This window comes from Hippopotamus amphibius, chromosome 3, assembly GCF_030028045.1.
Source record: "Hippopotamus amphibius kiboko isolate mHipAmp2 chromosome 3, mHipAmp2.hap2, whole genome shotgun sequence".
In the NCBI taxonomy this organism is placed as follows: domain Eukaryota; kingdom Metazoa; phylum Chordata; class Mammalia; order Artiodactyla; family Hippopotamidae; genus Hippopotamus; species Hippopotamus amphibius.
Window position 1 is genome coordinate 28,301,880 of NC_080188.1, and position 13,792 is coordinate 28,315,671.

The following is a 13,792-nucleotide window of genomic DNA, read 5'->3' on the forward strand; positions in this document are numbered from 1 at the left end:
CGCCGAAGTTTCAAAACCACTGAGCTATGCAGTCCCTTTAGAACCTGAGTATTACTTTTCCCAAAGCTTTTGGCCTGTAATAGAAATCTTACTTTTACTACTGTATGCAAAACTTTCCAGAAAAATAAACATTTTTTTTCCTGCTCATTTTACAGATAAAAGATACAGAAAAGAAACACAGAGTGTGCTTTGTGTATTTCAGGTCTGTTGGCTGGGGGAGCACATGTGTTAGCCAGGAAAGTTGGGAGTGTTGAGGGAGACAGGACAGGGAATTTTGAGATGAATTTTCTTTTTTATTACACTGTGTCTCTTTTGTTAACAAAAGTCAAATACTAAATAGTGATTTTTTAAGATGAGAATTGTCTTGGTCTAACACTATATCACGTATTAAACTTTCTTAGTAGCATTTTGAAAATAACATTTGCTAATTGTCAAAGAATGGATTTTATAGTGTATCATCAACTTTGAAGTTATGTTTCAGTGAACATTTACCAATAAAGATTTGCATTGAATTATTTTAGATGAAATATAGGGCTCACAAGAAGGGCCCTTTCTAAGTTCTCATGCCAGCTTTCTGATGTGTAGACACTGTTTAGAGAGACATCTATATCTATCTATCTCTGTTGCATAATTTTTGTGTTCTTAATTTCTTTCAGTTGATTTTTTATGAATCTGTCCTATGATATTACTGTAGTAAGATTAAAATTAAAAGCAAAATGTTTGTAATGTTAACTATCTTCTTAGCATACTTACTAGTTAGGTTATATTCTTTTATTTTTATGTTTTGTGAAAGTTTGATAACTTAAATGTTTTTAAAGACTAAATTTTGAGAGGGCTGACTAGTATTTTCTTACTTACTTTAGATGACTTCACACTGTAGTTAGCTGAAGTGATGCATGTTGCTCAAGTATTTACTTAGGTAAAGTTATTAGGATTACAGAGTGGATTGCTGGATTTGGTATGGTTTTTTTTTATCTTACACACCTAGGACAATAATCATTCATTTAAGTAGTCATGTACTTAAATGTGAAAACTAGGTCACATAGTGAAGTTCAGTAGTGCTCTAAAAAAAGTCTACTGTTCTAAAGAAAGTCAAGTAATAATAGATATTAAGAACATTTTATATGCTTTGCCCTCCTTAATTTCCCATTTAGTTTGGTGTCTGGGACTCTGCTAGTATGCATTGTTTGCTGGATTCTTTTAGCTTAGTAATGTAGGAGGCAGCAGGGTACCTCAGGATGGATGAGAATTACCATGAAGTATAGCTCATTTCAGGAGACTTGTGGATGCCTAATGATTCTTGGAACATGATGGCTGCCTTATATATCTTTTTTAGTATTCTTGGTTTTGTAAGTTTAGCATCATCCTTTTCTTGCATGGGTGGTTAAATAAGGTGCTTCATTCTCCATTTTAAGGCCACTTGCTGCCTTAACATCTTTTTGTATAAACCTCTTATTCTGGTAAAATATGCACAGGAAAAGTTTAGATAAATTATTAGCAGATGTTTCCATTGACAGTCAAACACTTGAAAGCAGTTTTTTTCATTATTTTTTCCTATGCATTTAGTTAATGAATTAGATTACTTTTTCCTCTTTGGGAATAGTTTTGATGCCGTTTTTAAGGTTGGATTTAGTAAACCATTGTGACTTTGTTGAAGTTATTTATGGTATAAAATTTTCCTTGAAAAATTTTTTTGTTATAATTTGCATGACACATAAATTTTAAATTAGGATTTAAGGGCACATTTGACCAATGAAAATTGAGAATGTTTATACATAGTTTATTTCTTAAAGTTTATAATGTGTGCAAATGAATGAGAGTCACTCAAATTAGTATTTACTGACTTCTATAGAAGTAAACCATCCACACTTATCTTAGTGTGCCCTAGGGGTTTATATATATGGATTGGCTATACCCCCTATCTTTACTCGCACAAGTCAAAGGAAATAATCACCTCTCCACATGCCTGTCAACAGTAGTAAAACAATTCACACCAACACTTGAATGTTCCTCATAGCTTTACTAAAGGGAATATCCATCATCTTCTGAGTTGCACTACCTGCAGTATTTAAGAGCCCATTGATCATTTTCCCTATTAAGCTATTAAAATAAGATCAGATGTTGATTTCAAACTTAGTGGTAACTTCATGGAGTTTGATATTTGTGTATGCACAAGTGTGCTTTTTTAACTGATGTCTCTCTTTGTTTGTGATTACAACTAGTGGGGGAAAACTTGTTATCAAGTTGTTAGACTGGGTTTTCATCAGGAAGTCTGACGTTACACTTGAATTGTTGGTCCTCTGCAAGAAAACAGAATGCTGCTTTTGAGTGAATAAGCCAGGACAATGAGGCGAGGGGTTTTATTTCAAAGTTTTCTTTGGTGATGGCATAAATACATAACAGGTTATGAAATCCAATTACTATATTAAATTTCATCACTTGTTTTTTAGGTATTCCAATAACTGTACCACCTCCAGGTAAAACTTTTTTTCATGTTTTCTCCATCATTGTTAATAAACATGAAATTTCAAGCTTATAGTTACAGGAGGGACAGTGTTGATATGGTTATTAGAATATGGAATAGGCTATTGGGATTTCAAGGTCCTATTTTCAGCTCTGCCTTTGCTTCATTCCAGTTTTGATTAAGATATTTAGTTTTCTTATACTTGTCTTACCCATTTCTGTAGAAATAGAGATTCTGAGAAAATTCTTACCGTATCAGTTTATTAAAGAAAACAAGAGTATAGGATTAAAAATAAAATTTTTATTAAAAATTGTTTTTCGGACCAGTGAATTTTGTATATGATGAAGTGACTGCAAGAGAAGAGAAAGATCATTTATCTTGACTTTATCATTGTTTCTGATTATTTTACCCTGCTGACATAACTCAGTGTCGTGAGAAAGTATGTTCTGAACCACACAGATAGGTTGACAGCGGGACAGATGGTTGTTCATAGAGCAGTGATTAAATTGTTCATTGTTGTAAGGATATGATCAGTAGGAGTTTATATGTGGGCCAGTGTTGTTTATTACATTTTTTTCAGTTTTTGAAAATTTTTTGGTAGTGTGATGCAAATATGATAGCAAGTGTGTGTACTGAGTTCAGTATTAACAGTCAGGAAGTATAGAGAGAATGAGAGGTGACAGTGCTTGGAAGGGTGGGTCTAAATTCAGAATGACCTTGATAAACAGAAAATAGTGGAGTTTAGATAGCATAGGCTGGTATACATATTTAGATGTGGGATAGTCACTGATTATATATGAATATGGCTGAAAAAGACTTGTCAGGAAAAGTCATAAAGAAATCATTGGTGTGTCTTTGTAGGTTAAAAAGAAATGTGATTGTAAGGCTGTATAAAGTAGGATTATGGACTCTAGGACTAATGTAGTAATTGCTAAATTTTACACTGCTAAGATGTTTAATAGAGGAGAACCTAAAACTGGACACAGTGAAGATGAGTGTGGTGAATTTGAAACAGCTTGAAGCAGGGCTAAAAATTGATTTAAATGGACTTGTGAGAAGGGTTAGGAGAACTGGGATTCATTTTTACATAGAATGCTAAGAAGGAGGCCTTAGTGAAAGTATTTTCAAACATGTATTTCGATGGGTTGCTTCCTGTCCTCATTCAGATCAGCGTATGAATTGTAATGTGATAGATTTAAATTACATAATTTAATGTACTTCCTAATAGTCAGGGTTGTTAAAACTTGTTAGGAATTGGTGTCATAAGGAATTAGTATCATAAGTTGTAGAATTTTCAAGTCTTGCTGGGATGCTTCATTGCCTCTCTGAACTTGAAAGTGCAGAGTAGATTAACTGTCAAGGTCCCTTGTAGCCATACTTGGTGGTATTTCATTTAGGTTTTGTGAATTATTCAGATCTCATGATATAAAGGTGCAAATTATTTTCTTTCTAAACCAATTAAAAAACTACATTATGTGCTTTTCTTTGTAAATTAGTTCTTTAGGGTTGTGCTGTTTAAAATGTGTTCTATGATGGATGTTCTCAGCATTTATATATTTACTGGTAAGATTTTATTTATAAATTATACATTTTAAGGAAATTTCTATACATCTAAACTCTCAAAATATTTTTTTGAAAGAGGTAAATGCTGTTTTATTTGCTTTTCTTCTAAAATACTTAAAAATTATCTGGTGGCAATACTACTGCTGTTTTATATGTGGAAAAGGTAAGGCATTGAAATTAACTTTCTTATACTCACAAAATGGGCTGTGTGTGGTGCTGAAAATAAGACCGGGTGTCCTGACTCCCAGTTTGTGCTGTGTATTAGATCAGACTGTTCATTTAAAGTTATATTGCTCCAAAAATCTGTTCATAAATTTAAGCTCCATTGTTTTCTGCCCATTATAACATAGAGAAGCATGTTATATATCCCCAGAGAGATTTAGTGACACACAGCAACTTTAACTCTTGACATTAAATGTACATTCTATTAACTTTTTTATCTTATGATTGAATGTTTCAGGTTTTCCTCCTCCACCAGGCGCTCCACCTCCATCTCTTATACCAACAATAGAAAGGTAATCAGTGTGGATACTGTAAGGGTTTTTTTTTATCGTTGATAGGCTTTTGACAGAAGAATCATATGTATCTTGGTAATATTTTCAAAGATTTAATATTATAAGCAATAGTACCTGCCTTTTAATTCATAAGTATAGATCTATATTAGTTACTTAAGATGTTGAACTTACGGCCTAATAACAAAACAAAACAAAGATAACTAAATGATAGTATTTTGAAGTATCTTGCTTTGATTTATGATATTCTTATTAAAAAAACCCCTAGATTGTAAGAACTTGGCTATAGTCAGGTTTATGTGATATGTAAACAGATGACTAATAATCATGAATAATGCATGTCTATTTTAGGATTAAGTAAGGACAACTATTATCAGGGACCACAGTAAAGAAAAGTGGCCTTATTGCTTGCTACCCAGTGCAGCTCAGCTTCCACAAAGGAAGATTGGATCCCTTCTTTGTGACAATAGCCTTATTTTTTATATCCTGCATTTATGATTTATGTTATTTGGAATGCTGTGGTAAAGAACATTTACCTCATGGATGGCAATACCATGTTTAACCCATAGGTTTTGGAATCAGCACAGACCTGGTTCAAATTTGGCTTCAAAATTTCTCAGCTTTGTGTTCTTAGGCAAAGTTCATAACTACTCATTGAGACTCAGATTCCTCTTTTACCAAATGGGTTGATAGAGTTGTGAAGATTAAAACAGCTGGTGAATATAAAGCATCAGTACCATTCTTGATACATAGAAATAACTAATTAATGGTACCTGTTATTATTTCCTCTTAAGTGGCAAATAAACTTTATAAAAAATACTGTATTTCTGAAAAAGTGATTCAAACTATATAAAAAGAAAAACCAAACTGTTAAAATTCAGAACTTACTTGCAACACATAAAAATATATTTTTCTTTGACAGTGGACATTCCTCTGGTTATGATAGTCGTTCTGCACGGGCTTTTCCATATGGCAATGGTAAGTGTTATTTTTTAAATGCTCAGATTCAGTTTGAGTCAGTAAAGTACTTAAATAGTTTTAAAACAATAGAAGCATACTTCCATGGTTTAAAGTACTATCTCACAGAGCAATTAAAAAATATTTACAACAGGAATAACTAGGTCTTACATATATTCCAGGTTACTTAACAGAATACTTTTCATTTCTTTATCACCTATACTTTTAAAAATTAACAAATAGTGACACAACAGGGATTTTTATGCCTTGCCTTTTCCTAAATGAATTTAGGATTTGTCACTAAATTGTCGATCTTCATTGTCTATATATAATCCTTTTGTTTCTTAACTCATGGCATCCAGTTAACCTCATCTTTCCCCCTCACTGGTTTATCTTTTTTTCTAGATCATTAGGCCAGGTCCTCTTTCATGTTCAGCTTTATCCATTCTAAGGGCTTTTGATACCACTTTCTGCTTAGATTTCTTGATCCATTCATTTATTTTAAAAGAGCTGTGCTTTGTACTAGGTTTTAGGGATACAATAAACTAGACATAGGTTTGCTTGCCTTCAACAAATTATAAGATAATGAGGAAACAACCAGCTGAAAGAAGAAGCTGTCATAGGAACATGATGGGAAGGGTCTCCCACTCCGGTGGAGTGAGTTGTAGATGATTTGACTTGGGATCCAAATCATGTTCAGAAACATGGAGGCGAGAGAGAGTGTGGTGGTAGGCTTTTGAACTGAATGAAGTGTGGTGTGGCTGGATTGTAGAGAATACATGATGAACATCTAGAGATGAGATGAGAAATGGTGTGGGGCATTATAGCCGTGCTGTAGAGTTTAGAACTTATTCAGAAGGCTCTGAGGAACCATGTAGTTTTGTGCTGAGTTGCATAATTGTTAGGTTTACATTTGAAAAGGGTCCATTCTGGCTACTTACTGTGAGGAATTTGTGGTTTTTAGGGTAGGTAGAAAGGTAGGAATGGCAGAGATGCCTGCTTGATTGGGAGAACAAGAAGCTGTTAGAGTAATCCAGGGGAAGAAATTTATAGTCCTGAATTCAGCTGATTCCATGGGGGATGGAGAAAATTAGTTGTTCCAAAGGCATTTATGGAGTAGAATTTAAAAGTCTTGGTGAGAGTTCAGATCATAGTATCAGTTATATACTTTCAGTTACCTTCTAGGTATCTATCAGGGTATTGTATTGTCCTTCAGACCCACCTTGTTCAAAGCCATATATTCCATTCATTCACATCAAGAGGTAGTCTTTCTGTTATTTGTTTCAGTGATTATAGCACATTTTTTCCCCTGGGCTTCCAGGAAGTCATACTCTTTGGGTTGGAATTGTGCTTCCCCATCCCATTATTTATGTGACTTTTATAGATCTTTAATCATTAAATGGGGAGGACAGTTCTTCCTTATAAGGTGAAGATCAGTGAGAATACATTGCAGCACCTTAGTCCTGCCATTTAATAAACACTCAAATAGTAGCTGTTATTTTTTTGATTATCCCCACCTTCGACAAGCGCCAAGTTCCTCCCCTTTTCTGCACTGTGAGGCAGTGTAGCATATTTGTTAAAGCATAGGCCCTGCAGTTAGATAGTCTGGGTTTGGGTCCTGGGTCCATCTTAGTAACTTTGGATAAGTTTAACAACCTAAATTATTTTTCATATCTGTTAATTAAAGTTTGAATATAAAGGACTCCGCACAGTGCCTATAACATGTAAGTACTCAATAAGCATTGCTTATTAAATTAATTAAAATTTATTTTTACCTTTTTTATGGCACTTAACGTTTTCTGCTTTGTCATTAAATTCCTGTGTATTTGTTTCAGTACAGATGAACAGGAGGAATAGTCCATATCAGAAAGAATAAGACTTTATTCTTGAGATAACCTACGCAGTTGCCTAGTGGAAGATTTCATTTTTTAAAAACTGGCTAATTAAGCATTTAACTTTTTCTCAAAGTAATATATGCACATTTTTAATAAAAAAGCAAGAGTTTTCTCCTCACTCTTTACCACCCCCTCAGAGATGAGCTTTTTTCTTTTCCCCTTTAATGAAGGATGTCTTTAGTACTAACAGTGATAAAGCAAAGAGCAAGAATTAAGTAGGGGAAAATTAGTTTTCTTTATCCTAGTCAAACAGAGCCTTGGAATGAAGATGATAAATACAGCTTCCTCTTTATTGGTAATTCTGTTTTACCTTCGTTTATTTTAGAATTTTGTAATTCATCCTCAAACACTACCAAGTAACTATAGATGGAAATAATGATTTTTCTTGATGTGCATATTAGGATTGTGCTTATAAAGTAATACCTAGTTAAAAAGTAATCTTTGTAGGAATATTAAAGAACTGCAGAGACAAACAGTTTTTAATGGTTTTTGGTTCTAATGGTTTGCATGGCATTTCTACATAGGCTTTCACCCTGTTTCTTGATTATATAACTTTAGATACCATCTGTTATCTTCCTAGTGTGATAGATGTGTATTTTACTCACTTACCATCATTACTCCTCTCCTTTTCCCCTGAAGTGAAATTATATTACTCCCTTTCTTCCTCTCTCTATTTATATACCTACCCCCCATTTCATGTACCAACAGTCTCTATCTACTACTGTGCATCCTTCCAAGCCTTCAACTCTTTTGCCCCCTCTGCTTCCCTGCTTTGATCAGGTATACTTTTTTTTCTTTTTTTAATTGGAATATAATTGCTTTACACTCTTGTTCCAGTTTTTGAGGTACACCAAAGTCAGCTGTATTTATACACATATCCCCATATTCCCTCCCTCCCTCGACTTCCCCCCACCCTCCCCATCCCGGCCCTCTAAGGCATCATCCATCATCAAGTTGATCTCCCTTTGTTATACAGCAACTTCCCACTGGCTATCTGTTTTACACTTGGTAGTATATATATGTCTGTGCTACTCTCTCACTTCATCCCAGCTTCCCCTTCACCCCCTGCCCCTGCCAAACCTCGAGTTCTCCAGTCCATTCTCTGCATCTGCGTCCTTGTTCTTGTCACTGAGTTCATCAGTACCATTTTTAGATTCCATGTCTGTGAGTTAGCATACAATATTTGTCTTTCTCTTTCTGACTTACTTCACTCTGTATGACAGACTGTAGTTCTATCCACCTCATTACATATAGCTCCATCTCATCCCTTTTTATAGCTGAGTAATATTCCATTGTATATATATGCCACATCTTCTTTATCCATTCATTTGTTGATGGGCATTCAGGTTGCTTCCACGTCCTGGCTCTTGTAAATAGTGCTGCAATAAACATTATGGTACATGTTTCTTTTGGGATTATGGTTTTCTTTGGGTATATGCCCAGGAGTGGGATTACTGGATCATATGGTAGTTCTATTATTAATTTTTGAAGGAACCTCCAAACTGTTTTCCATAGTGGCTGTACCAGCTTACATTCCCACCAACAGTGCAGGAGCGTTCCCTTTTCTCCACACCCTCTCCAACATTTGTGGTTTCCAGATTTTGTGATGATGGCCATTCTGATGGGTGTGAGGTGATCCCTCATTGTGGCTTTGACTTGCATCTCTGATGATTAGTGTTGAGCATCTTTTTTCATGTGTTTTTTGGCCATCTGTATGTCATCTTTGGAGAAATGTCTATTTAGGTTTTCCACCCATTTGTGGATTGGGTTATTTGCTTTTTTGGTATTAAGCTGCATGAGCTGCTTGTATATTTTGGAGTTTAATCCTTTGTCCGTTGTTTTGTTGGCAACAATTTTTTCCCATTCTGAGGGTTGCCTTCTTGTCTTGTTTATGGTTTCTTTCGCTGTGCAAAAGCTTTTAAGTTTCTTTAGGTGCCATTTGTTTATTCTTGATTTTATTTCCATGATTCTAGGAGGTGGGTCAAAAAGGATCTTGCTTTGATGTATGTCATAGAGTGTTGATCAGGTATACTTCTGATATTCTGTCTTACAACCAAAATTATCTATGCCCTGACAAATATTTTATTCTAAAAGCTAAACAATAAACCATATTCACATTATTATGACTATGTGAATAATGTGTACTATAGAGATAATTACACTCAGGCCCCTCAAAGAAGAAACTTTCTATGGCAAATACATTAAAATTATTTTTTGACACTTCATCAACTGTGCAGAAGTCATACCACATTTAATTGGGGTCATATTTGAACCATGACTTTCTCTACCTCAAGTATACAAAGATATTCTTTAATATATTTTTCCCAAAAAGAGTTTTCAGAATTTTTTCCTGTGTAAGTTCTTAAGCCATCTGGAATTAATTTTTGCCTACATTATAAAGTAAAGATATAATTGTCCTAGTGTTATTTGTTAAGTAGTTTATCCTTCCTGAGGGATCTACAGTGTCATCTCCATTTGTGTTTCAGGTTTCCCTAATGAATGGATCTGTTTCTTAGTTTTCTAGACTGTTCATTTGGTTAATTTAACAATCCCTGTGCTAATAATGCCACACTGTCTTAATTTTGAGTTTTATAGTAAATCTGATACCTGGTTCTGCAAAATCTGTCTTCCTTATTCTGCTTCAGAAGTGTTTTGGGGCCATTGCTCTTACATATCTGTTTTAGAATCAACTTTGCAAGTTGCATGTAATCCTGACAGCCTTATATAGCAGGCATCCAGTTATGATCTTCATTTTATGGACTAGGGAGTTTAAGAACAGCCAGAGTCAGTGATTTTCCGAATGGTATATGATAAGTGGCAGAGTCAGGATTTGAAACCATGTAGGGCTCCACAGTCCTTTCAGCATTGAGTTAATATATGAACAAGCACTCTCTCTCCATTTAGGGAGATGTTCTTTAATGAGTTTCAACTGAGTGCTGTAATTGTCTCCATACACTTCTTGCACATCTTTGGTTAGATTTAGTCATAGGTACCTAATGCTTTTGTTCTTTAAATGGTGTATTCATTTAAGCTCCATGTTCTGTTTGTATTTGCTTGTACTTAGAATTGGTTTTTGTTTTATTTATATGTATATATATTGATCAGTATATATGTTCATCTTGTAGCCTGTTACCTGTTGAACTCTCACTTTAGTTTGTGGATTGTCTTCAGGCAGTATCCTCTGCGATTCCTTCCTTTTCACATTCTTATTTCTTCCCCCCTCCCTTTTTTGGTCTTAGTGTTCTGGCTAGGACCTCCATATAATGTACTAAAAATAGAGTTATAGCCTGGAGAACCCCGCCCACCCCCGCTTTTTTTTTTTTTTTTTTTTTTAAATACAGGAAATGCTTTTATATTTATACTATCAGATTTTTACTCTTAGGTTTTTGATAAAAACCCTATGTCAGAATAAGGAAAATCCCTTCTAGTTTTCCAAGGGCTTTTAAACTGTGAAAGGATATTGAGTTTTATCAGATGTTTTCTGAGTTGATCATATTGTTTTCCTTGTCTGTTAATGTGGCAGATTTCTAAGTTTTTCTAATATTAAGCCACTGTTTATTTGCTAAGGTAAACCTAACTTGGTCATGACTGACTACTTTTTAATTTTTTTTTTTTAAACTTATATAGGATTTTGACAGCTACATTCATATGTAAGATTGTTCTGTGACTTTTCTTTATTTGTACTGTCCTTAACTGTTTTCAGTATTAAGGTTATATAAGCCACATGGGATAAGTTAGGCAATAATCTTTTTTTCCTATTCTCTGGAAGTTTGTATATTATTAGAGTGATCTGTACCTTATAAGTTAGTAAAAGTCACCTGCAAAAGCCATCTGGTCTTGTGGAAAGTTTTTAAATTACCGATTTAATGTCTTTAATAATTATGGGACTAGTCAAGATTTCTTTTTATTCTTGAGTTACCTTGTGTTGGTCTAAAGTATATAATATCCTTTGTATTGTTTAATCGCTGCAACATCTGTAGTTTTGTAGTCCCTTACTGGTTCTGATATTTTTTATGAGGTCTCTCTTTTTTTATTAATCTTGTTGGAAGATTATCATGTTTTGTCTAGTCCTTAAAAACCAACTTTTAGCTTTGTTTATTGTATGGTAGCTTTCTGTTTACTTGATTTCTACTTTTATCTTTATTATCTCCCTTCTGTTGGATTATTCTACTTTTTCCTAAGTTCATAAGTTGAAAGCTTAAATTCATACACTTTCCATCTTTTCTAATGTAGTGTTTTTTAAGGTTAATTTCCCTCCAGAACAGTTTTCATCTCTAGACTTTTGATATATTGTATTTTTGTTTATGTTTGGTTTCTAAATTATTTTAAATTTATGACTTTTTTGACCCCAAGTTACCAGAACTGTGTTTTAAATTTGAAATATATGGAGATTATTTTCCCATAACTTTTACTTTTACTTCTAATTTAAATTATATGGTGATCAGAGAACATGGTGTCTGTTATACTTATTCTTTGAAAGTTACATAATATATTTTTATAACTTGTTTCATATGGGTGAGAAGAATGAGTATTCTTCACCTGCCCTGGGCAGCATTCACTGTTATGTCCATTAAATCAACTTTGTTAGCAGTGTTTTGCTCAGTCCTCATGTATCTGTAGTGATTTTTTTTGTTTGCTTAAAGAGTCAATAATTGAAAAAGTATGTTAATATCCCGTGATCATGGTGGATTTTTCTTTTTCTACCTGTATTATTTCTGTTAGTTTTTAATCCTATAAAAAGGAAGGCGATGGTGTTAGATATTTGGAAATTTAATTTGTTCTGTCTTCTTGGTGAGTTGCATCCTCCATCTTCAAGTAGTCATCCTTTCTTCTCTGGGTAATCCTTTTTGTGTGGGTCTGCTTTGTCATTAATACAACTACTCATATGGAAATTGGGGGATGTTAGTGTTTTCCTTCTTTTCTCCCATTCTTTTACTTTCAGCCATTTTGTGTGTTTTTGTCTATTTTATGTCTCAGAATGTAGGTAGAATTTTTAAAAGTACAAGTCAACAGTCTATGTCACTGAACTGATTCAGTCCCTTTTGTATTATTGTGATTTTTGAGGTCTTCAAACTTGTCTCCCATATCCCCATTCTTTCTAATTCTGCTTTGAATTGACTGAATTTTTTAGGTGATTTTTTAAAATTCTATTTTTCCATACATTGTTTTGAAATAATATATTTATGTTTTTTAGTGGTTACTCTTAAAATGTACTATGCATATATCTGATAGAAGTATTTTTTTGTTTTTGGTGAATTCTGTTGTTTATAACTTTTGCTTATTTTTTGTTTGTGAATGCCTTTCTTTTAATCTTATTCTTGAAATACAATTTTGAGTACACATTTCTAGGTTGATTGTTACTTTCTTTCAGCACTTTGAAGATGTCCTAATGTATTCTGGTTTACATTTTTGTTGCATTGGGAACTTTGTGATGTATCTAATTCTTGTTTGCTGTTCACCTTGCAAAATGAAGAGTCTGTATATGTTAGATCTTTAAGGTTTGTTTCTGGGCATTTTCCCAGACTGTAGGTATTCACTGTATTTTACTTCTCTATTCTACATATAAAATAATTTTTCTTTTTAATCTAATGAAGCATTTTTGTGGGATTTTTATTTTTTTGTCTTTTTTGCTTTCTAAGTACCATAACTTTTGTTTTTAATTATTATTATTTATTTTCTTTAGTTGCCTTTCCCCACCTTCCTGGTTCTGCTCCTTCATGGCCTAGTCTTGTGGACACCAGCAAGCAATGGGACTATTACTCAAGAAGAGAGAAAGACCGAGATAGAGAGAGAGACAGAGACCGAGAGCGAGATCGTGATCGAGATAGAGAAAGAGAACGCACCAGAGAGAGAGAGAGGGAGCGTGATCACAGTCCCACACCGAGTGTTTTCAACAGGTATGCTCAATGTGCAGGAATTTGTACACATGTATTTTATATGCACTTTAGAATTTATATTCAGTGCCAGGATGGAAAATCCAAATCAATTGGGAAAGGATTGCTCGAAGAGTAGTTAGAATAGCCATTTTAAAAGCATCAAGGCTGTTTGTTTATTCGTAAGGACTTCCCACTATCTAAAATAGCAGTCTTCAAATTTGTTTGTTCATTTCTTCCTTAAAACAATTTTGAAAACATTGTACCCCCTCACATATTTTTATCTTGCCATCTAAAATTTTTCATCCTAAGTATAAATAGTTGGCTATATACATATAATTTCCAGTCTGTTATAAACCTCACTTTTTTTTATTTTTATTTTTTTATTGGCTGTGTTGGGTCTTCATTGCTGCTCATGGGCTCTCTCTAGTTGCGGTGAGCAGGGGCTCCTCTTCATTGTGTTGCACGGGCTCCTCATTGTGGTGGTTTCTCTTGTAGCAGAGCACAGGCTCTAGGCGCCATGGGCTT

At 34.0% G+C, this 13,792-nt stretch overlaps 1 protein-coding gene across 10 annotated transcripts in view; it reads left to right on the forward strand.

Annotated features, from left to right (window-relative positions):
- FIP1L1 (factor interacting with PAPOLA and CPSF1) overlaps window positions 1-13,792 on the forward strand; it is a 67,978-nt gene that overhangs the window by 47,540 nt on the left and 6,646 nt on the right. For 6 of the 10 annotated variants that reach the window (XM_057729039.1, XM_057729041.1, XM_057729042.1 and 3 more), the window contains 4 exons: window positions 2,451-2,477; window positions 4,488-4,542; window positions 5,462-5,517; window positions 13,075-13,288. In XM_057729039.1, coding sequence (XP_057585022.1) covers window positions 2,451-2,477; window positions 4,488-4,542; window positions 5,462-5,517; window positions 13,075-13,288 — 352 coding nt within the window. The remainder of the gene's footprint in view (window positions 1-2,450; window positions 2,478-4,487; window positions 4,543-5,461; window positions 5,518-13,074; window positions 13,289-13,792) is intronic. The other 4 variants (XM_057729044.1, XM_057729045.1, XM_057729048.1 and 1 more) reach the window with 1 other exon arrangement.